General features: G+C 33.3%; 3 protein-coding genes and 1 non-coding gene across 12 annotated transcripts; all 4 read right to left on the bottom strand.

Moving 5' to 3' along the window:
- Positions 1-2,000: 2,000 nt before the first annotated feature.
- LOC108334216 (telomere repeat-binding protein 5) lies at positions 2,001-8,072 on the bottom strand. Of its 8 annotated transcripts, none has more exons than XM_052870857.1 (11): positions 7,541-7,887; positions 6,346-6,532; positions 6,058-6,257; positions 5,040-5,958; positions 4,714-4,959; positions 4,568-4,621; positions 4,391-4,470; positions 3,960-4,201; positions 3,293-3,613; positions 3,062-3,125; positions 2,001-2,477 (listed from the first exon to the last, which is right to left on the bottom strand). In XM_052870857.1, exons 3-11 carry the CDS (start codon positions 6,136-6,138, stop codon positions 2,289-2,291), a joined length of 2,196 nt encoding a protein of 731 aa, XP_052726817.1. In that variant the 5' UTR covers positions 6,139-6,257; positions 6,346-6,532; positions 7,541-7,887; the 3' UTR covers positions 2,001-2,288. The 8 variants fall into 8 exon arrangements, with proteins under 8 accessions (XP_052726817.1, XP_052726818.1, XP_017425420.1 ...); XM_052870858.1 differs by lacking the exon at positions 6,346-6,532 and adding an exon at positions 6,718-6,780; XM_017569931.2 differs by lacking the exons at positions 6,346-6,532; positions 7,541-7,887 and adding an exon at positions 7,903-8,072.
- Positions 8,073-10,864: 2,792 nt separating this feature from the next.
- On the bottom strand, positions 10,865-16,360 carry LOC108332397 (oxysterol-binding protein-related protein 3C). Of its 2 annotated transcripts, none has more exons than XM_017567648.2 (10): positions 15,903-16,360; positions 14,789-14,882; positions 14,380-14,496; positions 14,218-14,290; positions 13,779-13,897; positions 13,437-13,558; positions 12,820-12,996; positions 11,844-11,988; positions 11,508-11,686; positions 10,865-11,199 (listed from the first exon to the last, which is right to left on the bottom strand). In XM_017567648.2, the coding sequence occupies exons 1-10, from the start codon at positions 15,998-16,000 to the stop codon at positions 10,953-10,955; spliced, it is 1,371 nt and encodes a 456-aa protein (XP_017423137.1). In that variant the 5' UTR covers positions 16,001-16,360; the 3' UTR covers positions 10,865-10,952. The 2 variants fall into 2 exon arrangements, with proteins under 2 accessions (XP_017423137.1, XP_052726596.1); XM_052870636.1 differs by lacking the exon at positions 15,903-16,360 and adding an exon at positions 15,118-15,199.
- A 1,286-nt stretch (positions 16,361-17,646) lies between these two features.
- Positions 17,647-20,064, bottom strand: LOC108333144 (PGR5-like protein 1B, chloroplastic). Its single transcript, XM_017568491.2, has 7 exons — positions 19,635-20,064; positions 19,443-19,505; positions 19,261-19,347; positions 18,774-19,014; positions 18,376-18,449; positions 18,114-18,212; positions 17,647-17,953 (listed from the first exon to the last, which is right to left on the bottom strand). The coding sequence occupies exons 1-7, from the start codon at positions 19,836-19,838 to the stop codon at positions 17,870-17,872; spliced, it is 852 nt and encodes a 283-aa protein (XP_017423980.1). The 5' UTR covers positions 19,839-20,064; the 3' UTR covers positions 17,647-17,869.
- A 1-nt stretch (position 20,065) lies between these two features.
- TRNAG-UCC (transfer RNA glycine (anticodon UCC)) lies at positions 20,066-20,137 on the bottom strand. Its single transcript has one exon. It is a non-coding gene; the product is annotated as a tRNA-Gly (tRNA).
- Between the last annotated feature and the right edge of the window lie 341 nt (positions 20,138-20,478).

Genomic DNA, 20,478 nt, shown 5'->3' on the forward strand with positions numbered 1-20,478 from the left:
GACTCGCTCAGGCGACCAGGAATAGAGGTTTGCATGCGAGAATAAACGAACGTGCTTAAAGAGAAGGAAACTCACCAGCTCAGAATTTAAACCGATCGATTTAAACGGAAGCTCTTGATGCCGGGAGTGTTCCAGCAGTGCCTGAGAGATGATCGGAAGAAGGCAAAGTGAGATTTTCTTAAAGAGAAGGTAGAGATTTTAGAAAGAAGGAGGAGAAAATGGTTTCAGCAGTTTGGAGAAGAAGGAAGGCATGCAGAGAAGTGACACAACATTTGAAATTTGGCCTTAAATACTGTCGTCACCCAAAACGAACGGCCACTCTCCTGCAGCCACCTGTTTTCCACTAACTGAGACACTCATTCTCTTCTTGGCACATGGATCCCACTACTTGGAATTTTGAGTGCGTTTTAATGGGTCTGACAATAATATTTTTTAATGATTTGGTTAATAAATTAAAATTAAAAGTACATATACTTTTTTGTTAAAAAAATATTTTTTGTAAATATAACTTTAAAAATAAAATCATCTAAAAATTTCAAAATAAACAGAGTTTTTATAAAATTAAAAAAAAACATAACAAATTTTAAAAACTAAAAGAAATAAAAAAAAAGTATTATTTTTAATTCGTTAATTCAATTATTACAAATATTTCAAAATAAAAAATCTATAAAATATATATGATTATATAAAAATTTAAGAAAACATAAAAGTTTTGAAAAATCCATTAAAAAATAAATTTATATGAAAGTTTAAAAAAAACTTTAAAAGAGAAAAAAGTTATACAATATAAAATATTGAAGTCATGTCTTGACTACTTCTATAATATAAAATATATAAAACTATTAATACAAGTGTACAACTGAATTTAGAAGAGTTCGTCACTTATAAACACAATTTCAGTTTAAAATCAGTTTTAACTAAAGTTGTCATAAAAGATAACAATTAATTTCAGTATTAACACCAAAGTTGTCATAGAAGATAGCATTTTAATGTGATTAAATGTAATTAGTGTTAATTAAATTATGTGAAATTTTATTTTACAAGAAATCGTGATATGTTTTTACGACTCCATTTGGATATGATTAAAGTCGTTTATGTACATTGACAATTATTTTATAAAAAAGTCGTGATATATAAATACGGTGGAGGTAACTTTTTAAAATGAATCTATTTGTGTAATTTAAAAATCAAATTGACCCCTTTAAAAAAAAAACTTTCTTTTTTAAAATTCAGAACTCTGTTGGATAATAACTCAACTTTTTGAGAACTTGATACTTTACACCAGAATCATTTCCAATCAATTAAAAACCATAATGGATATTTGGCAAGATATTTTAAAACTTCTTCAAAATGTCCAAATCATCTAGAGATTGCTACTTTGAAGTCATTTCAACTTGTGTCACTTCATTGTTATAACAAAAGAGTAGATAATGGTGACACCACAAACTTTTTAGAGATTTCATACATTCTTCTTCCTTTTGCGAAGTGCGCCTTTTGGTGTAGAGACTACGAGAGATGCTTTTCGACTTCAAACTTTTAGACATGAATATTCTTATTAATTTAGCTTTGCCTTTTTAAGAATATCCTTTTGCATACGATGATAACCATATCAAGTATATTTATGTTCTTTAAATATAAGAATGGAAACAAATGCACTAACAAATCATATTTACAATGTCTTCAAACTTTTTAGAAGCACTATATTGCTAAATAAGTAAAAGCAAATTTGTCTCTCAAAAGGAAGAAAAACACACAATATATAATAACAACGTAATATCAAATATGTAGAGTTTGTTAAATTTTGAACAAAGGTGAAATTAGATGAATATAATGGTGAAAAGTAGTCAACCATACAACTCATGTGAGGGTGGTTTACATATGAATAAATTTCATTTTGCAAAGGTAGTTTTTTCTTTTATTCCATTTCATGTTCAGTTTAAAAGTAAAATATGTGAAGAACAGTCATAAGTCGACTTTTATTACGTACTATACAGGAATTAGCACATGGATAAAGCTCTAACTACAGTGATTAACATTATTAGCTTCTGTGGGCCCATAATTGAATTTGTGCTCCTCCAGTTACATACTGAACATAGACTTCGGAGTGGACAACCTGCTACGCAAATTCTCTACAGGAATCACTTGTTAAAATTGTTTACATGGTAGATGAAGTGTGGCATAGTACTAAAAAAGATAGTGATAAACACAATTTTGATAAATAAATACAAATGACAGAAGATACTTTTAACAACCGATCTACAAAGCCATGTGGTGCTGTCATCAAGGCCTTAAAGGAGAAGGCAAGGTTTTGAATGGTGCTTGAGCTGTTGCTTAGTCTGCTGCTGGGACCAATATGCGTGGGCAGTTAGAACCCTATCCAAAAGTTCCTGAGGGACAGGCTCTCCCCTCCTTTGCTGAGGGGATATTCTTGCAGTGTGCACCAGTGTTTTCCATTTATCCTGCACTATCCCATATACCTAAATCATATGCCAATACTTTTTCAAACATTGCTACCAACATGTTCTTTAATATGATATCATCTTTCTTATGCATACTATAAAAGAATCATTAAACTTATTTTGAGTAATAATGAAATGCTCAAATGAGTGTCTAGATAATGCTATGCTTTAATCTATTTCACCCTTTTTCAATGCTGAATGAGCGCATCATACTGATGAAAGTAATCTTGTTCTTTTCGTTTAAATCTCATCACTATCTGTCCAAAAAATGGATAAAAGTATGATAGTGAAATTTTTACGGATCAAATTTTCGTGGGAAGTACATCAGATTCCTTTTGATTTCGTGTCTGGCCAGTTAATTTTGGAAACAGAGAAAGAGAACATAAATGAAGCAACAAATAGTTTACCTAAGTAACATGCAAACAATTACTTGACAAGAAACGACAACTACATGGTTTTTAATGGAAGTTAACGGATGATGAAAAAGAAAGCATGCCACCCAACAACCTGAGGTGTTCAGGTTTCTCTTCAATCCATTGGAGAAAGAATAAAATCCAGTACCAGAAAAACGTGCTAAGCTTACGGTTCACACAAGCTTTTACCTTCAAATCCACGTATGTTCGATGCTTTGCATTATCAAAAGCACGAAGCTTAACATCACGCCACCTGATTTCCATCCACAAAAAAGAAACTATATAAAGGGATTATCAAAAGGAAATGCAAAAGAATAAATTTGCCAATGCTAAAGACAAAAGAACAAAGCTGACTTGATTGTAACAGTTACAGTCTCAAATCATTAAGTTGGACCAAACACAGACCAAAGCAAGTTTTACCTTCCAGTTCCAAGTTTCTCAACTGCTTGAACCAATGCTTCCACTTCAGCAACAGAAAAAGGCCTACGAATACGGCGCTGTGCGATTTTGGTTCGCTTTGACTTTTGATGCCCACGTAGCACAGCTAGTGCCTCCATACCCATTTCAGGAACAAGTTCTTTAGAATCTGACAATTTTTTTTCACCTGATGTGTTGATGGGAGAAGGAGCTGAATCATGATCACTTTCAACGAGGTTACCTAAACCTGTTACTTGATGCTCAGCTAACATGTTAGAAAACCCCTGAATCCTTTGATGAATTACAGCAGGAATTGAAGGATACCTGAATATCAATTATCTTCTTTAGACAAAAACTAGAACATTTATGGAAAAAAAGAATACATTTAATGCAGTCTATGAAAACTATTATGTTAGGTGTAAGTATTCTGCAACTTACATAATTCATCTATAGTGAAGTGGGTCATTCATTCTGATAAAGAAACAAGGAGAGAGAGAGAGAGAAAGGAAAGTTGCTTATTGCTAGTTATGGGAAGAAAATATTATCTGCAAGCACATCTCCATGAAAACAAACATCTCCAAGGAAAGATGAAATGTGTGGAGAGGCAGTGAAAGCCAAAGGATTAACCCAAGCAATGCACTAATGCATTCAATTGCAAGTTAATCATTACCCAGTAAAAGGTTGAGGCACATCCGCAGTAGGAACGCGAAGAGAACTAGTTGCACATGCAGGTGGTAGATTTTGTGAAAAATTAGGCTCCAAGGCGAATCCCAAAGCATCCAGGTGGTTATCATGAGAAATTCCAGTCTGGAGTAGAGTTTTACTGTCATCTCTAATTTTCTTCCCATGGAGAATCACTCCCACGCGTAATCTACCTCCGAGTACTGCAGTCACTGCCTCCATCACTGTCCTCTGTAGAGCAAGATTTCATACATAAGAGTTGCAGCCCAACTTATTTGAAAGGTGCAACCATGATCATACCACATGATGCAGCATGCCAAGAATACACGGATACAGAAACAGATACCATACATCATTACCATCCAAATACAAAAAAAAATAAAATGATAGTGTGTATGGCATAATAGAATTTTATCATACCTTTAAGGACCCAATGGTTGCAGTTTCTGGAATCTCAATAAAAAGCTCGGGCACTCTAAATGATTTGATCCTAAGCTTCACTGGTTAAAAGAAATACATCTTCATGTAAGAACCCCTTTGAAGACATCAGTCAAATCAAAGAGTAAACTAAGAATAACTCTCTTAATCTTCCCATACCATGAGAATCTCTAGACCGTAATGCAGAGTGCCCCAAGGATGATGTTCCATGATCTGCATCAAAGTTTTGGAATTTCTTTAGTGAAGATTACCCGAGTGGCCAAATAAATTCATTTCTAATGGAAGGAAGTCATTCAGAGTACAACCTTTGCTCATCCCGGAAGATGAATATGAAACACTTTGATTCGTTTCATTCTTGAGTGAAAAATAAGTGTCACCATTTCTAATATATCCGTTAGAATTTGTATCAGAGCTACATTTAAAAAGTTTCCTCTTTTTGAAAGGAATGTTCATTTCAGATCTTTGGCTTTTGTAGTAGTTCTTCCTATTGCTGTAAACTGGCTTCAAATTGCCATCCAAAACTAACACGTTGCCAATTGAAAAACAGATTACTGAACAAGCAAGAGTGATGAGTGAAGAAACAAGAAAGCTAGTAATTCCGTATGATAAAAAGGAAAATTAAAAAACTCACCACTATTAGATAATTTATCAGGCTTGGATTCTTGAGCAACTTTAAGATATTTTGAAGCCAATCTTTTGTTTATTTTTCTATCATCTATACAAGTAATTGGTCTAGAGGACTTTATTTTGGTACTAGGGTGAGCACACCCAGAAAATTTTTCGTCATCATCTCTACTATCTACTAGTACATTGTCACAACCTTTGGACAATGAGCTATGAGGCATGCTGTCGTCAGACCCAGACAACTTGGCATTGCAACAAGAACTTACCAGTGCTGGAGGTTTTTCATCCAAGAGATCCTCAGAACAGCACAACCCAGTCCCAGTATCCATGGGAACCTTCCCAAATTTAACATCTTTTACTTTACTTACATCACCATCTAACTTGAAACCAATACTCTCTGGGCTTCGAGAAGAACCTAATTCAACTTTGCTAGCTAAATTTTCAGTTCCGTTTTGGCCTTTTCCATCCACCAGTGTTTCAGCAACAAACTTCTCTGAGCAACTAGAACTTGTTACTATAGAAGCAATGCATGAATGACCTTCAATTTCATGAACTGCGAATTCCTTCAAACAACAATTTTGATTGTACACTTGGGAAGAAATATTAGAGAAACATTTTCTATCACTACTTCCTTCGTCTGAAAGCTCAGCTTTTAATGGTTTATTTGCATCTGTGCATCCTTCTTTAACAAAGTCATGCTGACATCTTCTGTCACAACTTGCTTCATCAGAAAGCTCAGTTTTTAATGGTTTATTTGCATCTTGGCACTCCTCTTCTACAAATCCATCCCTATCTTTTTCCAATGAACTATCACTACATGTGGTAGGATTCTGTTTCCCTTGCAATAAATTGTCAGCTACGGTGGCCAATAAGTCAAATGCACACATTTGTTTCTCTTCCAACCTTCTTTGAAATGTAGCGTTTCTCTGATAAACATTAAAATAAAACATCGATTGGTTTCATACTCTGAAACTAAATAAAAAATAGTAATTAGCTCCAAATGAGAAATAGAACTCATTGTTTACCCTAGCTAATCTAGTAGCTCGGCGCTTGGTTGGCACCTGATGTCCATTAAAGCTATAACATGACCTTTTCTGCAACACCATATCTCAGAGGAACCATGCCAATATAAGGATTGATCAAACACGAAACATCAGCCGTCCAATACTCGTAAATAAACTTGAACTCTACACGCTGCTTGATCCCACCGGTCTCAATATAAAGCCTGACAATAAATACTCATTAGTGATGGTCCAGATGCATTATAGTGAACTAGAAAAAACCAAGGTTTATGCTGCTAATGTGGTGAATACCAAAACATATTGTCTGACACAGAAACTGATCTTATCTTCCCCTACATGCAAGGGCGTTAAATTATCTAGTAAGGGCATTAGCTTAAACCAGATGGAGAACGAGTTTAGCTCAAATAAATGTCCAACTAAGCCTGGTCTTTCCAGTGTCTTATGTTTAAAATAGGGACTAAGTTCAGAAGCTGCTGCACTGAAAGAAAACATCACGGTAATAATTTTTAAATTAAAAACTCTCACACACATCAATATTTCAAAAGTATTTTTTTTTTTCATTTGCAGAATCAAACTTTCACAATTTAAATATTGTTATCGAACAAACTCCAACTACATGTTCTCTAGTCCAGATGCATGAAACCAAATTGGACGCTTACTTACGGTCTCAATCCCAACTGGTACCTTAGGGAAGCCAAATCAGTCACTTCCATTTGATCAAAGTACCTTGAGGATAAAGGTCATTGATTACATATATGTATATGAATAATTGTACGTAATCATTTTACCAAATGGGAAAATCGGTGCCTAAAACTAAAAGCTAAAACCTATGCACATATAAGTAAAAATTGAAAATAGACTTAGATGAAGACACAATAAGGAAGCAGGGTGTAAGATACAATTTGCCAAAAAAACTCCTATACAACAACAGTTTCCTCAGAAGTCCAAATGTGAATTAAAAAGTAAAGGTAGGTAAAGAAAAATTGAGAGATAAAGGTTAAACCCAGAAAACAAGAAAAGGTAGGTACAGAAAAATTGAGAGATAAAGGTTAAACCCAGAAAACAAGAAAAGGATACAAAGACGAGGCTAGATTCCAGTCATGTTCACCAGAAGAAAACTAAACTAAATTCAGACCAATAGAGATCTAAAATCATGGAAGAAGATTGAAGTCCGAAAACAACCAATTTACAACCAAAACCCATCACGTGATGCCGGAAACACAGAGATCAAATCATCACAAGCTCGAATTCATTAATAGAAGTAAAAGAGGAAACTCTGGTCTCAGAAACTGAAAATTCATCTCCCAAAACCATGAAACAGTTCCCGTATATAAAATCATAGGTCAATATTCCAACTTTTTTCTTCCGGAACCAACAGAACCACAAGTCAAACCCCAAGGATAAGCCCGATATTTAAGAAGTAAAAAAAAGAACTCGGCATATTTTCGAGAAACAAAAACCCATCAAAGTTCAACATGATCATCACCTCTTGGCAAAGATTGTGGTTCAAAGACGAAATCTTTAACTCCCTGAGAATGTGAATTTCGGCAAATTTTTTCAATTTCAAGATGGGTGAGAGATAATTCAGAGTAAAAACGATTCCAACCAGGAAAAAAAAAGGAGCCTGAATTAGGCAGGAAAAAAAAAGAGCCTGAATTAGGCAGGAAACGTTGGTTGAAGAGGGTGAGGATTTAGAAATTTGTGTTTTTCTCTCATTGTGAATCTGAAATGTGAAATGTGAATCTGATAGAGATTATGATAATGTGTTGTGAATGGCTAAAAGTAAAACCCTGTGAAAACCACCAAAGCAATGGCTTAAACCCCAAGAGTTTATAGCATTGACCGTACGTCAGTGTGACCGGAGCTCTCGGTGATTGCAAGGAAGGGCACAGGATATAGTAGGTCGATGATAAGGCACCTAAAGACCGGTTCCACGCAATTGGATGGGCCAATGCACAATCAGATTCCGACACGTGGCACCCTTTCGATCATGTGGTCGCTTCTGGTCTGAACCATCGTGAAAGACGCTGGCTCCTCACATTTCATCTCTCACTACTGCTACTCCCTCTCTACCTTATAATCATTAATTAATTACACTTACTTTGCATTTCAATTTCATTTGTATCTAATTTGGGGGAATTATTTTTGTGTCTTGTCACTTCCTTACGTCTTCATCATGCACACTACTAAGTGGAGAATGCGATGCACCCACAAATTATAAATATATATAATATACAGTATCAGAAATTCTTTTCTCACGTCGAATTTTCAATGAGTAATATTTTTTGTGTTATTAAAATATTAAATAACAATATTTTTGTTATTTATTTGCTAAAATCCTAATTCTACTCATGCACGTGAAAATATGTGTGATTTCTAACTCAATTATCAAGACATTTTATGTAGCAGTTTGAAGAACCTCATCAAACATAATGGAACATTTCCAAAACCAAACCAACCAAGCAATGCAATATTACTCTTATTGGAGACATCAAATATAGCCATGAAAAAAACAGATTAAGATAACAACATTAATAAAAATTATATAACTTCAATAAATTTTATTTTATTCAGGACTTGAAAACTAGTTTTATCATCAATCAAATTTTTATTATATAAGTTTAGAAGAACGTTAAAATAGTAAATTCTAGAAAAATCTATTTTACATCTTTTATTACTTATACACTCCTCTTTCTCGTATGAGTCACTTAAAACATATTTCTACACTCTCTAATCTATCTATTTTCACTATTATCATTCACTCACAAAATATATCCTATGATACATGGCATAAATTCACCACTAACAAAATTGGTCAATCAAATGTAAACATGTGGCATGATCCACCACTCAAAAATCTATCTAATGATATGATGTCACATCATCATCTTCAACCATCTATCTCTCCCACACCACAACCACTGTCAGCCACCGGATTTCCACTAGAAACAATGCCAACATCGAATTCCATTGTAGTCACCGTGAGCCACCATTAGCCTTCACTACACCTCAACATTGCCACCACCAAAGATCTTTGCATCTTAGAACGCATCAACCATGACTATTAGTAGTAAAAACTTTAACAATTGAGAATATATTATTGAATGAGTTTTTCCTACAAAATTATAAAACTTTGATTAGTAGTAAAATTTTAACAATAATCCAATAAGAATTTACTTTGACTTAATAAGGAGGTAAAAATAATATTCATAATTAAGCACAATAGAATATAATTGAAACTGTATTTTAATTAAATTTACCGTGAATAATCCAAAAAAAATTCTTTATGCTTTTAAAAAAGAATATACTTTAACTAACGCTCAGAACAACAACAAATTATTTAAAAATATATTTAAGTAATTTTAAATAAAAATAAAAATAATCAATTAAATAATAATAATAAAATAATTAACAATGAATCTATTTTCGAAAATAGTAAAATTAATTTGTTACAAAAATTGTTTTAAAGTGTTCTATTAAACAGTTGTTTCATTTATCGTTACGATTACAATTACCATTTTCATTACCGTTATCATTACTGGTATTGTTATCATTATCGTTGCCGTTATTATTACCGTTACTGTTACCGTTATCATTACTGGTACCGTTACAATTACCGTTATCGTCATTGTTACCGTTACCGTTACCGTTATAATTATCGTTATCGTCACCGTTACCGTTATTGTTACTGTTACCGTTACCATTGTCGTTGCGGTTACCGTTATAGTTACCATTACCGTTGTCGTTGTTGTTGTTATAATTATCGTTATCGTTGTCATTGCCGTTGTCGTTGTTGTTACCATTACAGTTACCGTTATCATTATCGTTACCATTACGGTTACCGTTGTCGTTGTCGTTGTCGTTGTTGTTGTTGCCGTTGTTGTCGTTGTCATTGTCGTTGTCATTGTCGTGATTCCGTTGTCGTTGTAGTTACCGTTACGATTAGCGTTGTCGTTACAGTTACCCTTGCCATTGACCGTTACCATTATTGTTATCATTACCGTTACTGTGACAGTTACCGTGACCGTTATTGTCACCGTTGTCATCACTGTCACCATTGTCATTGCTGTTAATGTTATCATTGTTGTTGTTGTTGTCGTTATTGTTGCTTTTATTGTTATCATTACCGTTATCGTTACCGTTACTATTACTGTTACCATTATCATTACTGCTCCCGTTTCTATTACCATTATTGTTATCATTACTATTGACGTTGTTGTTACTATTTCCATTGTCATTATCGTTTTTGTTCGTTGTTGTGTTACCGTTATTATTACCATTACAGTTGACGTTGTAGTTACTTTTTTTGTTGTCGATGTTGTTCACATTGTCGTTACCATTGTTGTTACCATTATCGTTTTTTTACTGTTACTATTACTTAACCAATTTATGATATATGGATGAATATAAATCTTATTTTATAAAATTAAATTAAACTTAAAATTTATTTTTTAATATATTGGAATATATTGATATTTTACTTTTTACTGAGACAAAAATTTGATTAGTTGACATGCTGAAACTTGTTGAATAAGACTGTTCTTTTGTGAATAATATTGACGAAGAGTAGTTTGAGTGGTCTGAAAAATGGAAATGAAAAAAAAATCTTTCCAACGCACATGAATCTTCTTCGAAAAAGAGAAAAAAATGGGACAAACACAAATTATTATTATTTATTTTGACTTTAATGATTCAATTTTAAATCAGTCTCATAATGAATTCTAATAAGAGATTGCAGTGTTTTAATCAATTACAAAAAATTCAAGATGAAGAAAAAAAATTGTTTAGGCAGAATAATGTACTACAGCTATAAACAAAATTCTTTCACTTATAAATCAATAAAAAAAAGTTACATGATCTAACCGTGGCATCCAAAAAACCAAAAACACAGAATCTACTCATTCTTTGGACAAATCACCATACTGCCACGGATTAAATTCAATATCTTTATTATCAACATGATCAATGCTGTCTGAGTTATCAATAGCAGTACGATGCTCAGTGTATTTACCATTGTATTGGTAGATCTCCAAATCACCCCATGGAGTTGAAGTCACCTCTTCAGTCAAATCAAACCATCTTGGTGCAAATTTATGCTCTTTGGCTTCTCGGATTTTCTTTTCAGCGCGTTGCCTCTCCTCCAAACTGTAAGAGAAAACAACATAACATCTTAGAGTGAAGTTATGTCCATGGAGAACTCAATAGACAAAATTGGCAGTAAGAAAAATATTTCTAATTTCAAAGTATCCCCACTTTTTAGAAAGAAGCAGATTTCTTTGCTATTCCTAAAAAGTAAATAGTTTCGTCCGGTTGATCCAAATTGTTGAACTTTATAATTTATATCATATCTAACCATGCAAAATTGTTAATTTTATACTTGTATTGCTTTTTTTAGAATGCAAACTAAGTACATATTTTCAAGCATATGAGGAATGAAAGTAAAGCTTAAAAACCTGCTCTTTTCTGCCCCTGATTTGGATAGATCACCCATTTCAAGAGCAAATCTATCTGGACGTAAACGGGAGTCTGATGGCAACAATTTTCTAGGAGCAGTGTCAAAGCTGTTTAATTTATGCGCAAAGTATGTATAGTCGAATTTATCATTTGCTGGTACATCAGCAACATGCCAAACCTGCAGAATAAATTTCAAACTATTAATAAAAATTATAAATAACTATGCCTTTACCAGTTATATCATCACATCGTAAAAAGCAAAGCTACAGCCCATTAGCATATAACTGGTCCTGATCATTTTGTATCTTTTTTTCAAACAAAAAAGAAATAAACACCTCTTTCAATTCTGTGTCTGGAAGAGGCTCTCCTTCCAAATCACAAGGTTGATAACTCATTGACTCATTCCACTTTCCAGTCATCAGTATTTTAGGCTCCTCGGCAGAGTTATACACATATCCATCTACTTCATAGCGACCAGCCCTGCAAGATATCAAGAAACAAAAATCTATTTAAAGAATCAATATCTGAATGGGGAATGATAATAGAAATAGAACACAGAAAATGGAAGGGATTTAAGTCATTCAATTCTCCTTAAAACGAAAACACAACTTTAACAAATAAAGAATGCATAATTTAATGCAATTAATGAACCAGATTAAATAGTCAGATAATACCAGAAGATTCAATGACATTACACTTTTTGGAAATCCCTCATAAATTATAAATATGGCTAAATTATAATACCTAAGTAGATTCAAAATTCACCTTATAAGTTAGTTTTAGAGGCTTAGCTAGACTTAAAACTATACTTTCTAAGATTGTAGGAGTATATCCTAGTAAGGTTTATTGGGCATACCGTATGCCATTGGATTGCTAACAAACCACGCACAAATATTTAGTTCTGTATTTGAAATTTCTAGTCATTGGTGTGAGTGGATATGTAAGAGATCTCATATCGACTAAATATATGGACATATTATGATACCTTACCGTGCAATCCAATTATTTTCAAGCCAATTTTATAAAGATTGAATGAATCCTAAATCCACTTTTTAAGATTGTATCAAAGTCTATCCTAATAATGTGGGTACAAGTCTCACCTTACAATCCAATTTTGTAAGATTGAATTAGGACTAAATCAACTTTCTAAGAATACTCCCGAGAGATTTTAATTGCATTATACATTGAAGTTCAACTTTAATGATATCGGCATAATTGCGAACCAGTTGAATCTAAATTCAATATAGTACTAGTACAAACCAATAAAAAATATATTAATTGGAAAACATACAATAATATGATATCACATACCCAAACCATCCACATGGTTGAAAGTAGAGTACAACTTTGTCCCCTGTTGTCAAGTTCGTCATTATCATCTCGCCAGGTGAATCAATCCATGTTCGTCCAAATATCAAATTATTAACCTTGGTTGGAGGGGGAACCAAATCGATAACTACACCATCCTTTTTGAGGGTTACACGTGTTCTGCAAATAATAATTGCAAAATCTATATTTATTATTTCCTTGCTACCAAATGATATAAAATGACGATTCTGCAGGGAACTAGAAAAGTAAAGCAAAGACAAAATTTGTTGTATAATTATTATATACATACTGCCTCTAATAGCAATAGATTAGGAAGATTCTTCGTTAAAAAAAAAAAAACTTCTTTTCAGATTCTTCAAGAGAATTGAAATTAGATTTGAAAAAGCATAACAAATTAAATGAACCCAGAATACTGTTGTACGTCTGTCACCCAGCTAGGAAATACTCATAACCCTATCTTTTCAACCTACAATAAATAACTCTGGAAAGTAGAGTGTGGCATATGAATGGAGCAATAGGAAGTTGGAATTATATAGACTATGAGTGACAATAAGAATATAACAATGTGACCTACTAAACAAGTGCAATGTATTGATCACCTTCCAACGGGGTAAACATCAACAGAATTTCCCAAAAACTTAGTCTTTAACTTTGAAGACACATCATATGTAAAATGTTCATTCTCAGCGTGACCAGCACTCATTGGGGGATGGTGACTCACCTGAAATTAAAAATACAGCAAACAAGATATCCAATATAAGGGAGAAGATAACAGAGACGAGGAAATAAAAATTTTATAGATGTATTCACCTAACAATGTAAAAGAAAGTAGTGAGAAGAACTTAACAGTTCTTGCAAATGCTGGTATAAATTTCCAAGGAAACATTATATTAAAGGTGCGGGGAGACAGAGTTCTTATGAATCACATACTTAAAAGGTACCTGTTCTGCAAGAAATGAAACTCCACCATGGTTAGCCATCTCGTAAGTCTCTCCAAGGATAGGGTTAAAAGGCTTCCAGGTCCGTTGGTATGCAAAATACACAGATATAGCCCATGACGCTGCAATGATTCGATGAGTCATAAAAGTAATGAAATAATCAGGAAGTACATGCACCAGGCTCACAGACACTCCAACGTAGTTCGAAAAACAAGAACTAACACAACAGGCTCTGGCGGGCAATTGTTTGGGTCAATTAAATCACATAATCCTTTACTATAAATAAAATATTCAGGTACAGCATTGACCAATTGTCGAAACTAGATAAAATGTTATTCATTCTTAATTTTAACTAAACCCTCCATTACCTTTAAGATTACAATTCAATTGATCAAAACAAATAAAAAATAGCAGAGAATAGAGAGGGATACAAATAACTCACATGCATACACCATCCTCATGTATGGGTCCTCACATTTATCTGCCTGATCTAACAAGTAGGAGTACTCCATCAACTAGTTCAAACAATTCAAAGTTCAATCAAGTGCTAATACAAACAAATAGAGCAATTTAACAAAGCCAAAAGAAGTGATGGTATGCAAACCTCTGCCATTTTCTGAAGCATAGTCATTGGTTCAAAAATAATAACAGGTAGCGTTACCATTGATGTTACATCTGAGCCAATATATTTGTGCATCATCTTCCAGTAACCGTCTCTTTCCTGAATACAAAATTCAAACATAGGGAAAATGCAATAATATCACGGCATAGCACACATTAGATATGTACTCAAAAGAGAAATAGGAAATAAGTAAAACCAAAAAAATGGATGGCATCCGTATGATCAACAATAATAAAACTAAAAGGCAACACGACCAGATAATTTAAAGGAGACAAAGGAACGATAACCAAGAGCATTTTCAATGTCTAAGCACAAAGTACAAAACAACTAATGCCAGAAAAGGTTTGAACCAAAAAATAACATTTCTGAAATAAACAAGCAAAATAAGCACCTCAGGTTTCCATCTTCCTCTCTGGGCTTCCTCCTCTGCATCCTCTTTACCACCCTCCGGATTTATGACTTCTACCCCTTCATACCCCAGCAACCTATAAACAAAGGAGAACATGAGTAAGCTTGCATTCCCCAGAATATCTACATTTCTTAGAGATGAAGCTGACAAGTTCCACCGTAAAAAATGTAAAATATGAAACTAATATGGATGACCGTGTTCTTATCATATGAAGTCCAAAGACTAAACATTTGGGGTAAAATTTCCACGAGCTTTCATCATTTCTAGATAATGTCAGTGAAAGAGAGATTCCAATTAGATAAACAGATTACCGTGCACTACAGATCCTTGATGGAACACTGCTATACTCTATAAGTCTTTCCAGTACCTCGTCGATATATGAGAGCTAGGAACTACGAACAAAGGTTTAATTAGTAGGTCTCTATATTTAGATTTTTTATTCATTTTGGTCCTTATATTTTGATTTTGAACCTTCTTTTTTAAAAAAGATTCATTGTGGTCCATTCCATTTAAATTGGCGTTACACCGTCCTGTATCAAAATATAGGTTTGTTATATGTAAAAAATCTGAATATTTTCCCTTGTAATGTCTCTCGTTTTGAGATATGACACATTTAAAGTATCAAGTGGAAGATGTCTGAGACACAAATTCTTACATGTGTCAAACACTTATTTTGACATGACACGTGACACTTCAAAAGGTGTCAATTTGAGTTTTTTTACAAAAAATAAAAGCTCAATTGAGTCTTTTTAAAAAATAGTGGCTCAATGTAGTAAAAGAATATATATAGGAACAAAAAGGCTTAAACAGAGGGAACAACCTAATTTGAATGATGATAACACTATAATATCAAGTTGCCTGCTTGCCTCACAGTATCGATGCAACTTAAAGAAAACAGGCAAATCTAAGTCTAGAATCCAACAAATATCAAATAATCATTTGGTATTGTCAATGACACTTTACACTACAACATAAGAACACACACACAAGTATAGATTACGATGACACAACACATACGAATACGATTATATAGATATGAATAATATAGGAATAGGACGATCCAAAAAAAAAAATTCTTTGTTTGAGAAAAAAATACCCGTTTACAGATCGGTGCATAGCATTGCTGAAGATGGAGAAGCCAGAAGTCATGGCGGCGAAAAAGCCCTTGTTTTCATTCTTCTCATGGCTACCCATCTCGTTTGAAAACCTAATTTAAAAGATCAGAAAGAAGGGAAAGAAGTCCACGATGGCTATTCGAATTGTCAAATTTTGTTGTTCGAAATGAAAACGGAAGAAAATAAGAATAGTTGGAATCAAGAAACAAAGTGGGAGGAAGAAAGAGAGAATGGAAGAGTGATTTGAGGGATAAATTGAAACATCGAGAAAGGAACAGGAAAATTTGGTTTCGATTGCGTAGTTGACGGTTGTGTTTGGTGTTTGGATTTGTGTTTGTTTTTTGGAGTTTAGAGACTCCGAAGAAACTGTGGATCAACAAATGAACGTAGAAAACTGTGACTCTGACGCTACTTTTATGGCGCGTGCGGATGGCAGGGAGGGAAGTGAAACATAGCTTATGTTTAACGGCTATTATTAAAGGAACCAAAAGATGCTTTGACTTTCTTCACTCCCTTCTAATTTAATAAAAGTAATCAACTAATTATTTAAAATAATAATGTTAATTTTGTTAAAAAATTATATTTTCGTATAATCATTTCGAAATAATTGAGGTATATTTTCTCACTCTTCTTATCAGATTAAATATTTTATTGTCCGCTTTCTCTATTAAAATCTCTTGAGAATTTTTTTTCTAATTTAATTATAGTGTTTATTATTTATTAATTACGAAAGTTGAGCATAATTAATAGTATTTTGATCCAAAATAGTTAAACAAAAGTTTTGAAAGCATGTGAAGCAAAAATAAGTGATTTTTATAATAATAATAATAATATACATGACCAACCTTTTCTACTACATACACTCAGTTTTCATGGTCTATGCATCAATATATATTGATTTTCCAATATTAGTGGAAATAAAGGCACTAACAGGCGCGTTAACTAATGTATTTCCGTATTACCATATCTTGTCATAAATGACAAAAAAACTAATGCTTAAAACCGTAAAAGATATAATTATTTTTTGTTTAATTATAACTTATTCTCATTAATATTCTACTGTAACACTTTTTTTATGGGTTAAATAATCCTTTGGATTATAAATTAATATATCTAATATAAACGAACTAATTAATATAGAAAAATATAAAGTACATTTATAATTTCAAATAAATTTGGAAACAGTCAACTTCAAAACAAATTATGTTAAACTATAATAAATTATTTGGTATTTTACTAATGTTTAAGTTTTTTTGTTTTTTAAATTTAACATCTTTCCATCTATAATTAAAGCTGCTAGTATATATTTTTAATTGCATTACCCTTTTGTGAAACATTTGGATAATTATTTATAAACCAAATCAGTGTGAAATTTTGTCAAATATATATGCTCAATTATCTTTAACGTTACATTAGGTATACATAATTGAAAAGATAGTCATTAAAAACAATTATGTTATCATTCAGAATGGTTCTTCTAAGGAGCCTATAGAGTGAGGTTCACCTTCAACTCCTACTCACTCATAGTTCAAATTACATTTTTATTCTAAAATTTTCTGATTGACTTGAACATTGAAAAATGTTTTCAAGATAAACCTTCTTTCGTTGTTAAAACAATCCCCTCAGAAGAACTAATCTCATAGCTCTGCGTAAAGGATCTTCACCTTCGCAACAGCTTGTCTAGATAGTCTCCATTGGTAAGAACAATAAATAAAACTAAAGTTACATTTAATAGAAAAATCTTTAACATTAACACGCCCTCAAATCGAAGAAATTAGGTGTCCACCCATTGACATGTCAAATGTTTCCTTCATGAGAGTTTTACAAGATGGCTTCTGAGTTCTAACAAAAATGTTCTGGACTAAGAACTGAACAGAGTGTGGTTTTATCCATTCCTTAATAGCTAATTGATATTCACAATCATATAAGCCCCTGATGGGAAGAAAATTTACGGCTCTCTCTGGCGCCGGGATCTTCGAACGAGGTAAATACGCCCATAAACCCACTGTCTACCTAATCTTAAATCCGATTGCTGCAAAATAACAACACCGTTGGTCATGCAAAGAGCAAAACACCTGCAACTCTTGTTTACATTGTCACGTTTTTATTTTCTCTACTCATAAAAAGGAGAATTGAATCGCGGTCTAATTTTACAGTCTTATGCAAGAAGTAAAAAGAATCTATTTTATTACCTCAAATTTGGTGCGAAATTCCAATAAGCATTCACACACATGACAATCTGCTCTATGAGGTGAGTAATTACCCTTGTCCGTTCTCACAAATGCAAATACCTTAAAGAAAATGAATTCAATACCGTGAGAATGATTTAAGTGAAGTATAAATATTAAACAGTGCTTCTCTAGCTGGACAAAGAGGACCACTCAGTCAAGCAAGAAACAAGACACCTATATGACAGTCACTGTGGGAGTCTACGTATATAACTCAGTGACTGACCTCTTCTCCACAATTTGGACATGAACCCTTCAGTGCCGCTAAATCACCCCTCCACAGGCCTTGAAGCACCTTAACTGTGGAAATAAGCAATTAGTTACATATAAATACAGAAACAGCCATGTTGAAATAATAGTTAGCAAAACGGTAAAATTTACACTCAGTTCCTTCCTAAGGTGTATAACATTTTTTTAATTAGAATTAGAGTTTAATCGTAGCAATTCACGTAATAAATGTTTACATTAAATATCAGCAAAGTTTTTGAAATATAAGTCTGATTCTAATTAGGGAAAATGTTAAAAGTACACAAGGCACCACTAACTGTTGTATTTAACTAAATTAAAGGGTTTGTCATTTAATTTGAACTAGTGTTTGAGTTCAATTTCGGAAATGATTTTTACCTGAAGCTGAAGCAACTGGGTAGCCAATGACCAAACCGAGTGTTGTGAGGATAATGCCGTTGAACACAAAAAGAAGTCCTACTCCTGATGCTTGACTACCATACGACAATCCTCCCGAGTCGAATGCTTTTTGATAAGCTGTGCTAACAGTGTACAATATAGGCCAAACACAAGCTGAACAGCCAAGTGCAAGAAACAGGGACCATAAACTTGCTAATGCAAAAGCCATAGAAATATCTTCCTGCCCTACATCCACAGTCACTCAATATAATTCAAGTGGAGAAACCAAGAGAACAAAAAAGGAAGGCAGGGGAACCTCAACATTTTAACCACACAAAAATTGTCCTTATATCCAAAACATTCAACATAAATACATCACACCACACACAAACGTAACTGTTCAATACATTCTTAACTTCAATTAAGAACACATTGAAAACCAAAACTTGATGATAATTGAAATAAGGAAATTGAAGAAGAAAGTTACATCAGAATCAGCATATGTGGAATGCCTCCGGATACTGCACCGAGGGTACTTGACAACTGACTTAGAACCATACCACTTAAGCTTCAACTGTTTCCATAAGACGAGTTAATATATAATTAAGAGACTTAAGTGCGTAACGCAATGTTGAGTGGTGAATTGAAGAAAGACAGATAGACGGACACCTCTACTCTATCAAACATGTCATCGAGTATCAAAGGCTCTCCACTGTAATACGCATCCCGCGCCTATAAACAATCCAAGTTCGTTGCATTAGCCCTTGAATAGTTGCATAGTTAATGATTCTTCTGTGGTGATTACATTAATGGATAAGTGAAATTGAGACTGAAAAATGATGAATTGAAAAGACGCGTGACCTGAGAGTAAAGAGCTTCGAGGGTTTCTTTGGTGGCGGTGTGGAGGGGGCCAACGTATATGCAGGATGGCCCACGAGGAGGGTCGTCGCAGGCTCGAACGGAGAACAAAGAAACGGTACGGTTGCTTCTGAATCTGCTGCTGCGGGTGGACGATATAGTTAATTGCACCGCGCTGAAGGCGTTGCTGCTACACGCGCCTCCCATCACCGTTCACTTCGTTAAGGTTTAAAATAGAAAATAGGAAATGAAACAGAACAGAGAGAGCCCAACCACATAAATATAGAGACAGAGATCCGAATTCATGAGATTGCGTCACTAGTTGGATTTGGTTTCGTCCCCAAATCTATGAATCTCGTTCGTCCACTTTTGTTCTTTGTCTTTTCTATGTAGAAAAAAGAAAAAGATAGCGTGAGAAAAAGACGAACAATCGCTGCGTTTGCCGGGAGTCGAACCCGGGTCTATTGCTTGGAAGGCAATTATCCTAACCGTTGGACTACAAACGCTTTCATGCTACTGTTCCTAAACTTTATTAAGTTTTTATACTTTATTTTCTTAATGTAACAATTAATTCAAGTTTTAAAAAGAGACTGAACTTAAATAAATAATAATTTAAAAGAATAAAATAGTAAAATAATTAATTTGACTTAAAAAAATAATAATTTAAAAGAATAAAATAGTAAAATAATCTTTTTAATTTAAAAAATAATTAAATTTAAATTAAAGGTCAATTAAAAATGAAAATGTAATCATTTTAGTTTAAAATTACTATTACTTATAATAAAATTATAAATAAAATGTGTAAAAAATAAAATAATTGTATATAGATAAAACTTAATATATAAAT

The sequence above is a fragment of the Vigna angularis genome, chromosome 11, assembly GCF_016808095.1.
Source record: "Vigna angularis cultivar LongXiaoDou No.4 chromosome 11, ASM1680809v1, whole genome shotgun sequence".
In the NCBI taxonomy this organism is placed as follows: domain Eukaryota; kingdom Viridiplantae; phylum Streptophyta; class Magnoliopsida; order Fabales; family Fabaceae; genus Vigna; species Vigna angularis.

What these genes read in the sequence shown, in the direction of transcription:
- LOC108333144 (XM_017568491.2), bottom strand. Translation starts at nt 19,838, where the DNA reads ATGGGAGGCGCGTGTAGCAGCAACGCCTTCAGCGCGGTGCAATTAACT. An exon ending in ACATGTTTGATAGAGTAGAG is followed by an intron (nt 19,348 to 19,442) that starts GTGTCCGTCTAT and finishes TTATGGAAACAG; the next exon opens with TTGAAGCTTAAGTGGTATGG. An exon ending in CCACATATGCTGATTCTGAT is followed by an intron (nt 19,015 to 19,260) that starts GTAACTTTCTTC and finishes GATGTAGGGCAG; the next exon opens with GAAGATATTTCTATGGCTTT.
- LOC108332397 (XM_017567648.2), bottom strand. Translation starts at nt 16,000, where the DNA reads ATGGGTAGCCATGAGAAGAATGAAAACAAGGGCTTTTTCGCCGCCATG. An exon ending in TGCTTCAGAAAATGGCAGAG is followed by an intron (nt 14,291 to 14,379) that starts GTTTGCATACCA and finishes TGTTTGAACTAG; the next exon opens with TTGATGGAGTACTCCTACTT. An exon ending in GATGTTTACCCCGTTGGAAG is followed by an intron (nt 12,997 to 13,436) that starts GTGATCAATACA and finishes TATTATTTGCAG; the next exon opens with AACACGTGTAACCCTCAAAA.
- LOC108334216 (XM_017569931.2), bottom strand. Translation starts at nt 6,138, where the DNA reads ATGGTGTTGCAGAAAAGGTCATGTTATAGCTTTAATGGACATCAGGTG. An exon ending in ACGGTCTAGAGATTCTCATG is followed by an intron (nt 4,471 to 4,567) that starts GTATGGGAAGAT and finishes TCTTTTAACCAG; the next exon opens with TGAAGCTTAGGATCAAATCA. An exon ending in GAGAAACTTGGAACTGGAAG is followed by an intron (nt 3,126 to 3,292) that starts GTAAAACTTGCT and finishes GATGGAAATCAG; the next exon opens with GTGGCGTGATGTTAAGCTTC.